At 43.0% G+C, this 14,739-nt stretch overlaps 1 protein-coding gene across 5 annotated transcripts in view; it reads right to left on the bottom strand.

The window, feature by feature from the left end:
• NR1H4 (nuclear receptor subfamily 1 group H member 4) overlaps nt 1-14,739 on the bottom strand; it is a 59,919-nt gene that overhangs the window by 19,733 nt on the left and 25,447 nt on the right. For all 5 annotated transcript variants that reach the window (XM_081128163.1, XM_081128165.1, XM_081128164.1 and 2 more), the window contains one exon: nt 14,175-14,540. In XM_081128163.1, the coding sequence (XP_080984289.1) occupies nt 14,175-14,540 (366 nt within the window). The remainder of the gene's footprint in view (nt 1-14,174; nt 14,541-14,739) is intronic.

The following is a 14,739-nucleotide window of genomic DNA, read 5'->3' as shown; positions in this document are numbered from 1 at the left end:
TGGAGAAACAGAAGCCATCAACGGGTTTTGGGATTTGGAGCGTATGACCTGACCTGCATGTTGGGAAGAATCCTCGGTGTAAGGGAAGCAAGGTGGAACAGGGAGGCTTGAGATAGGAGGCTGACCAGCCAAGAGGTGGTCAAGGCCTGGACTTGATGGGGGGCAGGGGGTGTTGAGAACAGAGAGGAGGGGGAGACAGGAACAATCAGGACTTGGTGACTAAGTAAATATGAAACCAGAGACTGAAGAAACAGATGTCAAGGCTAAAAGTGATAGATTTGCCTGTGAACCTGTCAGTTGGTATAACTTGCAGTAGGAAAGATCTTACCATTTTCCTAAATGTCAAATTCAACCACGGAAAGTCTAAAAAAGGGACTGCTTCAGATCAAAGGTGATATCTGGAGTGCAAATACCAAAGAGTGCAGTTTAAAAGAAACTATAGGCGAAAAAAGATATATATTTTTTTATAGCAAATCAGTGAGCTCAACGACCACTTTAACCCACCTGAGTCAATCTTTCTACTAATCTCCAGCCCCTGCCAAGAATAATTCCCTTTAATAGAGTCAGATACTGATAGCTCAATAGTTAACAGAAATAAAATTCCTTACTCCAAGATGAACCAAAGGAACAGTGCGTAGGAAAAATCTGCAGGTATTTTTTACTCTGATATTAACTGAGAAATAAATCATTATCATCTCAATAGCTGAGTTAATTAGCTTTCACTCTGAGGAGGCAACATTATATTATCACTACATCACTTAAACATGGGTATATATACTGTATTTATACTTATGCAAATCTATCCATACACATACCTCTGCCTCTATCTTGTGCATATTCAACAATGCCCATATCAGAGAAGTCATTGGAAAATGAATGGAAAGGAAATTCGCTGAGGAACAGAGGCTCCCTGGTAACAAAAGATGAGTCCACAGGGCTGGCGTTGCACTGCGGGGATTCCCGGGCTGAGCAGGAAAACAGCTCTTGGATGGTAAAATGGAGCCCTCAAATATGCAGAATCTTGTACATTCTGCTTTTCTGCTTCTTTATACACACGGAACCCACATACCACACCCTACTCTCAACTCATACACGTGTGTCCATGTGCACACACATGTGCACACAAGCACACATGCACAAGCCAGATTCCAGTAACTGACAGCAGGCTACTGATTACTTTGAAGCCATGGTCCCCCAGCCACTTACAGAGGATTTCTTTTGTATCAGGCACTGTCCTAAACACATTACAGATGCCTGTTCATTTAATATTCATAACAATCCTATGATATAGACTTTATTGTTATCTCCCTCCTACAGAGAAGGGGTCTGCGTTGCTCAGAAATAAAGTAATTCACTCAAGGCCCTACAGATAGTAAATGGTAGAGCTCAGACCTGAACCCCGATAGGCTAGGTTTCAAACTGTGCTCCTAACCACTATGTTATGCTGTCTTTCTAGTATGGAGCTTACACTCTCAAAAACTGTCATTAGACATTAATGTCCCCCAATCCCACATGGCATGGTAAGTGCTCCACAGTTTCTTCCCTATTTCCAAAACTTCTTCAGAAATGTCCTGTTCTCCCTCCTGCACCCCAGCTGTCTTTTCCACCTCTATGTTGCTGTTAGGAAGCTGCAAAGAGGTACAAACTAAAGAGAGGACTGCCAAACTAAAAAAATAATAATAATAAGCTTTGGTCTCCATCACACACTTTCCTAGTCTTTAGGACCTCAGCTCTTCTCCTTGAGCTTTTTCCTGAAATTTTTAGATCTTGATAATAGACTCCTGATCATCTGGCAAGAGCTGTTTCAGACTGTTGTTTCTGAAAGAGAAAACCCTCAAACTTTTGAGATGCAGTTGATGGAAATGATTGTTGACTATTTTGTTCTTGTTGATACTGTTGTAATTAGCTGGTTATTAATCATGTGAAAGGAGCAGAAGGGAGGCCAGGCGTTATAAACATGGTCATGTGGGCAGCTTCACCAGGAAGCTGCAACTTTATACTCCCCAGGGAACCACCATTCCCTGCAAATCACTGGGGGGAGAGGGCCCAACAAAGGGGAGATGGATGCATGTGCAGTGAAGACGTAGGGAGGGTGCATGTCAGTCTGACCTGGGAACAAAGATCATTGGTTGGAGGGGGTGGGGCCAGTGCAAGCCCACAAAACTTTGGGAAGACACAATCCCCCAGACAAAGGAGCTTGCTCTCTTGGGGCTCTCCTGTTCCTCAGGTTTTGCTCCCGCCTCTTGCATTCGCCCATGTTCCCTCCACAGCCATGTGGCCCTAGAGGCTGCATGGCCGCCCATGGCCGTGCAGACCCCACATGCAATGAATTGATGGACTGCAGCTGGGAACACAAACCAAGCTGGTCTGATGCTGGATTGGGCTGAGCTCCAACATGGAATACGGAGCTTTAATCTGGGCAAAGGCTTTAATCTGGCTCTGCTGAAAGCAAAATGAGACTTTTTCCTTGGTGGGAAGGAGAGAAACATGGGACCTTGGAAACTCAGGGGTCTGATACCACGCAAATAAATATTATTCATTCTCCCGTGTGAATCTAAGAAAATTCATTTTCTCGCGACATCACAAGAACCTCACTTCCACCGGCAGCAAGTGGGGTCATGGAGAGCTCCCCACCAATAACACTGCTAGTCATTGACTTTAAGATTTTTTTCCCCCCTTAATGTCTTAGAGAGCCGCAAAAAATGTCTACTTGACTTTTCCAGCATTTACTTTTGCCAACTACAGTTTCTATTGATTTTAATTAAATAGTTTTAAAAGGACTGACTTTGAATTATTTTTGGAAGTTGCCTGACATCTCATTCATATGTAGACAAAGCTATAAACAACTTTGTAGTAAAGGGCATTCATCAAACTTCTATAGCCCCTTCTGTCGAAATGTGTCATGAAAAAAATATATACCATGAAAGGAGAGAAAATTTCATTAAAACAGCATAGTTTAGAAAAGAGTTCAAAAACAGCTTCATCAATGTATCAATACTGTTGATGAATCTCTGAAAGATAGAAAACAATAAATTTATAAAGAAGCATGGCCCATGACAAGAATGCATGAGTAAAAGCAATGGGAGGAAGTCCAAGTTCAGATACAAGTGGATGCAGACAGCCCTGAAGCATTCATGGAGAGAACTGTGCTAAGCCAAGAGTTGGTTAACTATGCAGTGCAAATTCGCCCCCACCCCGCCTAATTTTGTATAGCTCACAGCCTAAAAATGGTTTTTGCATTTTTTAATGGTTAAAAAAAATTTTAAGAATGTTTTGCAATGTTTAAAAATTATATGATTCAAATTTCAGTATCCACAAATAAAGAACGTTAGATCACAGCCAAGCTCACTCATATACACGATGTCTGCTTTTGCACTATAATGGTAGAGTCAAGCAGTGGAGACAGAGACCTTAACATCCACAAAGCCTAAAATACGGGCCCTTTACAGAAAAAGGCAGCCATCTCCTGTGTTAAACCATGGACAGCAGCAGTATTGTATGCAGTCTCAAGCAAGGAATATAAGCCGGAGGGGCAGAGCAATGCCCAGGAGGAATGGGGGGTCCCCTTGCCCAGAGGACAAAGACCAGAACGTTCTATCCAACAGCACATCTTGTCCTCCATCCTGAGCTCTAAAAGCAGGCTGCTCAGACACACAGCATCTTCAGAGAGGTGAGCAGGGAATCTCAGAGGCTGCCCAGTGAGTGAGATCACTCTTCCTTCCAGTCATTTAGGAAGTGCCTCTGTGGGAGTCTGCCCTGCAGGCTGCTCCGAGTCTGTTTCTCCTTTTGCTATTAATAGAAAGCACAGGGGCAAAGCCCAAGACATTGAAAGGTATCCTATTGATAAACTGACTGACATAAGCTACAGGTTAATGGTTTTTAAAAATCTTTCCTATAAGAAATTTTTAAAAAGCTTAATTTATTCACCAGCTCAACCACATAACTGAAAAAGAAAATTAAACCTACCTCATTTTAGCGCTGGAAATGAACATAATAAATCTTGGGAATTTTTTTAAAAAGTTGGTTTTATTATTTGGCCTAATGAGTTTGGACGACCAAAGAATAAATCATCTCCTGCTCACGAGCAGAATAAAAGGCATTGTCATTAGCTGTGAATAACAACAGCAATAATAAACCCAGAACCCCCACATCCTGTAAGTCAGCTCAAGCATCACCTTTTTATCCAGAGCGGCATCCGTCGTGAGGCCCACCCATCTCTTCCCCATCACCTTTTCTGCATTCTTCACATCATCTGTCTTTATTTAAAATTATCTTACCATTTTTTGAAGAGTTCATTCTTTTCTGTGGTTCAAAACTCAACAGGGACAAAAGGATATAAAGTAAAATATTTCCTCCCCATGCCTGTTCCCGTGCTACCTCGCTGACCTTCCCAGAGACAATCTCATTTGCTTTCTGGTTTTGTGTGCGTGAACGTATGCATGCTTATCAAATCATCTCCTTGAATGCTTTTCATTCAGGGTTGAATTAAACTCAACTTTCCACCTACTCCGTGCCTACACTTGAGCAGCCTCTTATCCTTCTCTCTTGGCCACACCCAAACCCTCAGCAAGTCCCATTTCGTTTTCCTCTGTCAAACTTTTTTTTGTTCACTGCTGTAACTTAGGGCCAAGCGTGTTACCTATACCTATATCACACTCAATATTTGTTAAAAGAACAAAGGGCTAGACTCTACTACGTACTGTTCATAGGTATCTCATCGGGCTTGGTAGGTTAGAAAGTAAATGTCCATGATAACAAACGAAATTGTATGGAATAGCGTCCTTCCTGCGAGATGGGCAGGTTTCTAACTTCAAATAGATCCCCAATCAAAACACAGCTTTGCCTCTTAGATTCTCCCTACATCTGTCGATTGAGGTTCTCAAACTGTATCTTTTAATGCTCTGTAGAATTAGAAATAAAGATACTCAGGTGCCTTGTTTTTCTCTCTAACACACAGCATAATTTGGATATCCAATTTTTAACTGGTTTTTATTTTTCAACTAAAACCCAGAACCTACATTCTCCTTTACAATGACCTGACATTTTGTAATTTAAAAAAAGTGTGTTATATTAGTTGATAGTATGTATACTAAAATTTCCCAGAATGGTTACAGGTATAACTCATCTAAAAGCTGAGCAAGAGAAAAAGTCAGTGTAAGATTTACTGAAGAGAAGGTAAATTTTCCCACCTCCTCTGTCTCTCAAAGCTAGGTAGATTTCATCAAATGAATAAAGGTACGAGCTTCTTATTCCCCAGAGCAATTCATTTATTTGTAGAATCACAAAGTAAAAACAAAATATTTCTCTGTGTTTACTTAAATTCATACTTGAAGTTTAAAAAACATCCTGCCTGTACTCACATTTTATTAAAATGTGTGATTATGGACAAACAAGTGCTTCCAGTTACAGTAACAGAGCACTTCTGAAAGGTTACACACAAAGCTCATTTAAGATACGGAGGTGACTACCGAAATAACTAAGTGAAAGTGAGCTAAATAAATGTGAAAATAGAACATCAAAATTCATGAGATGCAGCAAAAGCAGAGCTTGGAGAGGAACTATAGAGCACTGAATGCATATGCTAAAAAATAGAAAGATCTAAAATCAATCATCTAACCTTGTACCTTACGAAACCAAAAAAAAAAAAAGCAAATGAAATCCAAAGTAAGCAGCAGAAGAGAAATTAGAAAATTAGAGCAGAAATCAATGAAGCTGAAAATAGGAAAACAACAGAAAATCAATGAAACCGAAAGCTGGTTCTTTGAAAAGGTCAATAAAATGGATACATCTCTAGCAAGGCCGACCAGAAAAGGAGAGACAAATTACTACAGCCAGAAATGAAAGAGGGGTCGTCATTACTAATCCAGTGCCTTCTCTGTCTTTTCTTCTGTGTTTGAGGGGAGGGAAGATGATTCTATAGAAATAAACAGACAATTCAAATGACCAAAAAATGCAAAATACAAATAAAAGCACATAGTGGTTATCAGTGGTTGCCTCTGGTGAGCAGGACTTGGGGTGCAGAGGATTAGAACACAGGCCTTTCCTGATTATATGCCCGTTTAACAAGTTGACTTTTGAATCAGGTGCATTCATTGCTTGACAAAATGCTTATTAAGTGATCAAGTCATCTGAAGGAGTTGAAAGCAAAAACCCACCGGTACCCTTAAACCTAGTTGGTGTCTTTGGGAGGACCAGGGGAGAGGTAGTGATGCTCTGCATGAGCTTGGCTCTCCATGTCCTTAAGAGCCATTTAGATTCCCAGGGAGGCAAACTCCTAGGAGCTGGAGTCTTAATTAATTTCTAGAGGGAGAGATAGTTTTGAAGATAGTGTGTAATAGAGGCTGGATGAACAGAAAAATAAGTGATAAAATAACAAGAATTAATCAACAAAATAATAATAGCTGATGATCACTGAGCACTCAATTGTGCCAGATATAGAGCTAGATGCTTTAAAAACAATATCTCATTTTTAAATAGTAATAATAGCAGACATTTATTGAGGGTTTACTATTGGCAAGAACCATAGTTGCTTTACACACATTAACTTATTTAACCCTCCTGACAACCCCTAGACACCTACCTCAAAGGGTTGTCTGTAGATTAAATGAGTTAGCACATCTAAAGGCCCCAGATAAAGCCTGCACACAATAGTCACCTGGTATATGTTATCTGTCTTTCCCCTCCTTACGCCCCACCCTCCTCATTACAGGGGAGAAAAAGTCCCCTGGGTTGGAGTCTAGGTTGGCTGCCTTCAGAATCCTACTTTTCTTTGTGACTTTCATAGCACATGACAAAAGGCTTCCAATGCCGTGAAATCGTTTGAACACCACCCCTTGCATCACACTTTTAGATCATTGGACCTATATAGACCATTAGGACCACATTAAATTTTATAGAGTCGTATCTCAAAATCAAATAGGATTTTAGTAAGCTTGGGAGGTAGGGCACCTTAGCCCTGACCCACAGACAAAAGAACTACTGAGAACACGTTACATCGATTCTACACACTACAATAGTTTCAATAATTCTGGAATCTTTTCTAAAACTTTAGCGCTAAGTCGAATGCTGATTCACTATCTTCTATAACAGAATGTTCCAAAGGACAACAGGTCACCCATTCACTCATGCGATGCCTTTTAAGAATTCTACCTCCTCTCAGTGGAGAGAATGTGACTGACACTGACCTATCCGAAAAAATGAGACCATTTGAAACTTCCAGGCAGCTGCAGATCGGTTGTGTTAGCTGCGGTCTGAAGTTTGAAGCGAAATTCATTCAGACATTAGCATATTTCCATATGCTCGGCTGATAACTGAGGGGGAAAGAAAGCTCTAGATGTAATCTAGTGCTGAGCAAATGGCAGTGGTTGTCACTCTGCATTATGCTTCTGTTCTGCAGTTACTTCAAAAAAAATCAAAATTTCTCTCCCTGATGCCATAAATGTCTACAAGAACTAAACTACCTGGAAAAATTAAAATATTTCTAATAGAAACAGATATAGAGACCAATGAAGTCAGGAAGTTTAAGCATGATCTTTGTTTTATTTTGAAGTTTTTAGAAATTTTCTCGTGTGTGTGTGTGTGTGTGTGTGTGTGTGTGTGTGTAAGGTGACACATCTGCAGTGAAGTCCTAAGGCAAGAGAGCTGCTATGATCTCACATATAAAAACCTAACTTAATCCTCAAAATGCCCCTGTGAAATAGACATGATCCCTGTTTTGCAGATTGGAGGCTCCGAGAAGTTAAATCTTTTGCAAACTAAGGGGTGGCTAGCCCGATACCCACGGTATCTCCTGCTCTGCAGTGCGTTCTCTACTGTAAAGGCCGGAGAGTTGAACCCAATCTTTCCCAGTCCTCCTTGCAGCTAACTTGTGGATACGATTTAAGTTCAGCCAGACAGGCGCCCTTGTAAGACTGTCAGAAATTGGAGGTGAAGCTAGAGCTGTGCTTCTGCTGCTCTTGTGTCTGCTGACAAGCAGGAGCCAGGGGCGTTGCTGTTCATATGGACAGACTTAGCAGGCAGGCCATGGCCCTGGAGCCAGTAACTGTGGTGAAGGCGGTTTCCCGATCCCTAGATGGTAGCTAAGGTGGCATCTTCCTGGAGCCAACAGTTCTTGTGCCAGCTCCCCGACTCCCCCTCTTCCTGCACAGCACCCGCCCTGGGGGGCCAGCGCTGCAGGGTGGCTCTGGGCATCCTCCCGGAGCTCCTCTGCCCTTCCAGCTTCTCCTGTGGTCCTTCCTCCCTTCTTGAAACGTGAGCTTCTGTTTGAGTTCACTGAACACTGACTGATATAGTAAGTATCTTGCTTACTCGGTCAAGAAGTACAGAGCCTAGATTCGATGCGTGCCTGCCAAACCCCAGGTCCACACTCCCCTTGGTGGAAAGTCGTGGAGTGAAATTCGTTTTGCATCTCATAAGCACAGATATCCAAGGGGTGTGGGGCAGGAGGACCCAGCCGGCTCAGGGGACAGGCTGCCTGGCATGGGGCACTGGTTCTTCCGCTCATGAGTTGCCCTGCTCTGTGCACCTCCTCCCCATGCGTAAGCGAGGGCGATTTTCAGTTGATTTCTCAAGAGAACGTATACAAAGCACAAAGGAGCCAATTATTGACTTTCAGTCACCAGAGCCTGAGCTTCAAGATCCCAGACACTAAACGTCCCCAAGTTGGGAGACGCAGACAAAGAGGAAATGGAAAGAGCTGAAACATGTTGAGCACCTGAGAAGACCCTGAGCTCGGTTCCTCTCACCCCATCCCCAGGCTGAGTCCTGGGGTGGGTGTGATGAAAGATTATAGAAACTCCACGTCATTCGGGAAACCTAAGGCAGGGGGATTCTTGCATCCTTTCCTGGGGAGAGTCCTGGGGGGCCCTGGGTGTTCCCTGCACCCAGCACGGCATAGAGGCAGGTGAAGTGGCTGCCGGGGTTCTCCAGGCTGCCAGGCACTCCAGTCACAGGGTTGCATCCTTTCCTGGGGAGAGTCCTGGGGGGCCCTGGGTGTTCCCTGCACCCAGCATGGCATAGAGGCAGGTGAAGCGGCTGCAGGGGTTCTCCAGGCTGCCAGGCACTCCAGTCACAGGGGCGGCAGCAGGACCCCAATCACCTGGGCTCCAGGGAAGCAGGCAGGCCAGACAGGAAGGAGGGGTGTGCCCAGGACCCCAAGATGGAGCCTCAGAGACCTTTCCCAGTGGCGACCGAAGACCAGTGAGAACAACCCCCAACAGAAGCCAGGCGGTGTTAACTACAGTGAGAACCAGGGCCCTCCACCCATCAGTGCCCAATCCTGCCACAAGGCTACATAATCCTGGAACCTAGACAAAACTCTAGATAAATCTTTTTTTTTTTTTTTTGGCAGGGGATGAGTAGAATAATCCTGAATTGAATGAAATAAAGTTTTCACTAGGACTTGAAACGGAATTAAATCCAATTTTCAAAATGAGGTTGCTTACATTTCTGGCACACAGGCCCTGAGTGCTGTGGTCTCCCTCTTACTATACAGCTTCTAGTTCATCCTGACACTGGCCCTCAAGGGTCATTGGTCTAAAATAGGGGTCATCAAATTACAGCTACGTCCAATGGGCTAAATTCAGCCCATTGCCTGTTGTGTGTGTGTGTGTGTGTGTGTTTTAATTTTCCTGCCTACTTTTTATCAGCTAAGTAAAACCAGAGCCATGCCCTTTCTCCGCATGGCTGCATTTGCAGAGTCGCCTAATTGCAACAGAGGCTGCTATGGTGCAAAGCCTAAAACATTTACCATCTGTCTCTTTACAGAAAAAGACTGCCAACCCCTGGCGTAGACCATGCGCTCTGCCTGGCGCCATCTCACGTCCTCCCTTGCACTCTGGTTCTCTGGCTGTCACCAGGGGGGCAAAGTCTCAAATCAAAATCAATGAAAAAGCTCTGCCTCCTTTCTCTGCTCTTAAAACTGTATCTACTTCCAGATCCAACGTTTCCTTCCCAAACTCCCCCGAGCATTGGCTCTCTTTTGACCACTTTTCTGTCCCTTCTTTGTCCCCTGTGACCCTGCACTTCCCTGGTAGCCTCCTATCCTGACTTCTAGTCTATATCCTTTATGGGCATCTCCTCCCTGCCTGCCTTTAAAGTCAGTGTCTCTTAGGGTTGTCCTCGACACCCTGGTCATACTCTATCCACCCTGCCACACCCCTGAACTCCTCTCAGTAGGACCAGGTTTCACGACAGTCTTCACCTGTAAGGAGGTGAGCTGGCCCAGGTTACTGACTTTTGGGGTTTATGTCCTTGGCTTGGGCTATAGCGGTACCTTAACACCTAAATGAGCTCTGGATTTTCTTACTTTGGCCACTGAATTAGTCAATATTAGCCTTGAACAAATAGCTCAAAGAGTGGAACGATCACTTAGTGGGCAAGCAACAAAAGGCACCGTGACCTAGTGGGTGAACAGCAGAGACTCTGGAGTCAGACTTACAAGCTGAAGATTTGAGGCTCCACCCCCTACTCTCTGAGAAGCCCTGAGTAAGCTAATTAACCTCCTGTGCCTCACTTCCTTCATCTATAAGATGGGAATAAGGTATGAGAATTAACAAATTGACTCCTGAAGTATAGTAAATACGTCACATAAACTACCAGCACCGGCCTCCAAATCTCAGCTTCTCTTTGCTTCAATATGTTTGTTCTTCACCCTAAAAGAGCCACAGTGACACCTACTTCCCACAGTTGCTCTAAGGACCTGGGAAAATATTTGTAGCATTGACATGCCATCGGCACGGAAATTTATAGGTTAAAATTTATAATGGGGTTTTTCTTTTGAATCAGATTTTCAGAATACATTGTACGTCTTGCCAAGAGCTACTCATGTTATTTTCTATTTCTCTCCAAGTAGGAATCATGACTTGGTTAGACTGTGTGTGTTTCCAGTCAACATTTTTATCCATTGAATTTTCCTCTAGATGACTGGAAAGCAGCATCCCTCCTTTAAGAATTTCACAATCGCAACGCAAAGCCAAGCTACTTGACCAGATAAGTCAACTCAGGTGCCTTTTAGGTTATGAACTACGTCAGTAGTTCCCAAACTTTAGCAAGGAGAGCTTGTTAAATGATAGAATCTTCAGCCCTGTTCCCAGAAATTCTGATTTAGTAGGTCTTGGGCATCAAATTTCCTTCTGCCACAACTTCCCAAGTGATACTGAACTGATACTTCTGGACTGAGGATCACACTTTGAGTAGACTCGTCCACACAGACAAGGTGGACAGGCTTTTGGAAGCGAGTCAATATCAAATAGAATAAGTCTTGCCAAACAACTGATAATGGGTCTGGGCATCAATATTTATCAAGCTAAGCAAAAAATAGTCACACTGGCACTATACTCGATGTTAATAGAGTCTAAGACCATCACAACAATAACGACAGGCATTTATGAGTTTTGGCTGTGTACCAGACTTTTTTCTAAGTCCTTCACACATACTAAATTTATTTTTATATTTTTATTTTATGGATCTCTTTAAAAATTAATAATAGCACTCTCTGGACCATCTATCTCTATGGGCATCTTATACTGCCATTCAAACTAAATGCCCTCATTTTTTTTTGTGTCCATGAACTCATTAATAGCAAGAGGGATGATTTATTTGTCAAGAGCTATGAAAAAGTAGCAAACATAAACTTATTATGCATGGATGTCCTCAGCTCAGGGATGGCCAGCTGGAACCCTAGCTGAACCACGGTTTGAAAGAATCAGTCATCTGAACAGAGAAAAGCAGGGGGAACTGAGGCCTCATGTGACCTGGGGCATATTCATACCACACCCAGAAGAACCTGTGCTTTAGTCACAGTTTGAGCAACAAAACTACATAATATAAGCCATCTATTATTTTACTGATTTAATAGTGGTGTTTGTATTGAATATTAAAAAATAGCATAAGGAATTTAATAAGAGCAATTTGAATCAACATGGCTCACTTCAAGAAAGTGTCCAGGCAGCTTGGTTGGTTGGAGCATAGTCCAAAAAGGTTTCGGGTTCGGTTGCCGGTCAGGGCGCTTACCTAGGTTGTGGGTTCGACCCCTCTGTCCAGGCACATACAGGAGACAACCAATCAATGTTTCTCTCTCTCTCTCTAAAAAGCAATAAAAACATATTTTCATGTGTTAAAAAAAAAAAAAAGTGTTTCTTTCCTTTAAAAAAAAAAAGAAAATTTTTCCTTGAATTATGCCCCAAATATGCCATTCTATATGCTTCATCTTTCGGTCCTCATTTTGCCTCCAGAGGAACAGACCCAGCCGCTTTTTGACTAGAGCTAACGCAAAGCTCTTTTTCTTTTTTGCAGGTCAGTCGTTGATTTCTCAAACCTACGTGTAGAATTTTTTTTAAACCCAACTTTCACACTGGTCATTTGGAAACTATTTTATTTTTTTCTAACCCATTAGCTATTCCTCCTTGCTTTACTTCAACTCTCTTTTTAAAAAAATTTCAGCTTTTTGGGTTTCTTTTTTTCCAGCTTTATTGAGATATAATTGACATAAAGCGTATGTAAGTTTAAGGTGGGTGTGCAACTTACATAACTGCGAAATGATGACCACCACAGCCTTAGCTAACACCTCCACCAAGTCACGTCCCTACCATTTCTCTCCTATGGTGAGAACATTTAAACCTGCTCTCTTAGCAACTTTCAACTTCCTCTTTTTTTTTTCTTCAAAATCCTCTGCTTTTCAGAAAGTGGAAGAAAGAGAGAGAGAGAGAAACATCAATGTGAGAGAGACGCATTGACTGGCTGCCTCCCGCACGCGCCCCAGTCAGGGCTGGGGATCGAGCCTGCAACCGAGTATGTGCCCTTGGCCGCATTTGAACCTGGAACCCTTCAGTCTAAGCGCCGACACTCGAACCACTGAGCCAAAACGGCCAGTGCCAACTCCCCCTTTTTTTTTTTTAACTGTCACAGAGGCAGATTTCCATCTCCAAATCTCTGCCTGCTCAAGAAAAAAAAAAATGCCACCAAATATGGGGACTGAAGGGTATTATTTACTTTTATTATTTGAAGGGATGAAAGAATTAAGTAGCGAAAAGAGTCTGAATCTATTTTTACAAAGTAAAGTGATATATGCTAAGTACCAACAATGATCGTGGATTTTCATACGTCATTCAAACAACATTTATTCCGCACTTACTGTGTAGCAGGCACTGCACTGGGTTCTATGGGGGCAGCAGAGCTGAAGACATAATCTATGCCTTCAACGAATTTACAAACTCTCTTTCACCTACATAAGCTTGACTCTCCACAAGGAGAATAAGAATATATTAAAGGCCGTAAATGAGGTCTTTTAAATTTTCTTTATAGATCTTTAAATGTGGGGCATAAACACTACGTTATGTTTTAAAAATCTAATGACATCACCAAGTTTTTAAGGGGTGACTAATGTGGTTTTTATTTTACACAATCTGATCCTTTGAACTTTCAAAGATTTGAAATGTCCTTGAGCCATTTTTATGTGACTGTTTATTTTTTTTGGCAATCACTGGCATCTGGGAACCCGAGTTTGGCACACCACCCAATAGCTTCTGCCCAAGGGCAGCTCTTATTCAGCTTCCCGTGTCACAGAGTGCCCGATGCATGGCAGGCATTCCTTAAATATTTGCGGAATGAAGAAATACAAAGATAAGTGGGTTAACCTACTGGTCCACTCTGTCCTTTCCTCTGCAGTTTTATGAACTTACTACCCGTGTCCTTGTTGGGAGAGTAATCACATAGGACTTTACGTGGAGTCGTTTTTACATGTCATGTATTATATTTCACTTGTTCTAATTTCATTGATCCCCCCCCACCCACACACAGCATCTCACAGGTATTCCCTGCTAAATAAAATATCTATTGAAATAAGCTATTATTTACTTCCTTCTTTCTTAATCTGAAAAGAGGTAAGTTCAAGTTTCTTTTTTTAAAAAGCAACAACAAAAACAAGCAAGGCCCGCAATCCTAAATTTCTTAACTACGTGTAAGGTTGTGGAGAGGAGGAAGGTGACACACCCAAGCTAAACATCCTACAGGCTTTCCTGGGGACCCATGACATCCCGACACAGGTGAGGAGATAGGAGGAGGCAGGAGGAAATGGGAAGTTACCTGAGAAAAGGGAAGGATCCAGGGTGAGGGGTTTCAACAACCAACAGAGCAGACCCTTAACGAGGAGGACACGGCCGGCCAGAGATGCTCACCTTTGCAGCCCTCGCAGGTCAGCGCGTTATAATGGTATCCGGAGGCCCTGTCTCCGCAAACCACACAGAGCTCATCTCCTCTCACCCTCCCCGCCGGCGCGCCCAGCCGGGCCTTCTTTGCCACAGGAATCTCTGCGACCTCAGTCTCTCCCTGGTAGAGGGTCTCAGCCGGCACGGGCTTGAGTTCATATATCCCGGGCGAGTACCACTCTTCAGGCTGCTGGGGGTAGAACCCCAGGCTGGGATAGTAGGGCGATGGGGAAATCTGCGGCTGAACTTGAGGAAACTGGATGTTGCTGTATTGTGAGTATGACTCCACTTCCAGGCTCTGCCCCAGGGGGCCTGCCGCTGGCTCTGTGAGGACACCTGCACGACAGCAACGATAAAACTGGAATTAGCTCATCAGTCTGCAAACGACAGAGGCGGTTTGGCACCCAGTGTATGTGTTTAGGAGGGTGGGCTCTCAGAAGAGACTGAACTGTTTAAGCAAATAAAAATGAACAACTTTTTTTTTACATTAAAAAAAGCTTACGTAGAGATTTAAATGACTAAATTACAAGCTCAG

The sequence above is a fragment of the Miniopterus schreibersii genome (assembly GCF_964146895.1).
Source record: "Miniopterus schreibersii genome assembly, chromosome: 2".
Lineage (NCBI taxonomy): Eukaryota > Metazoa > Chordata > Mammalia > Chiroptera > Miniopteridae > Miniopterus > Miniopterus schreibersii.
The sequence above is the reverse complement of the archived record's forward strand: the minus strand, read 5'-3'. Positions and strand labels throughout refer to the sequence as shown.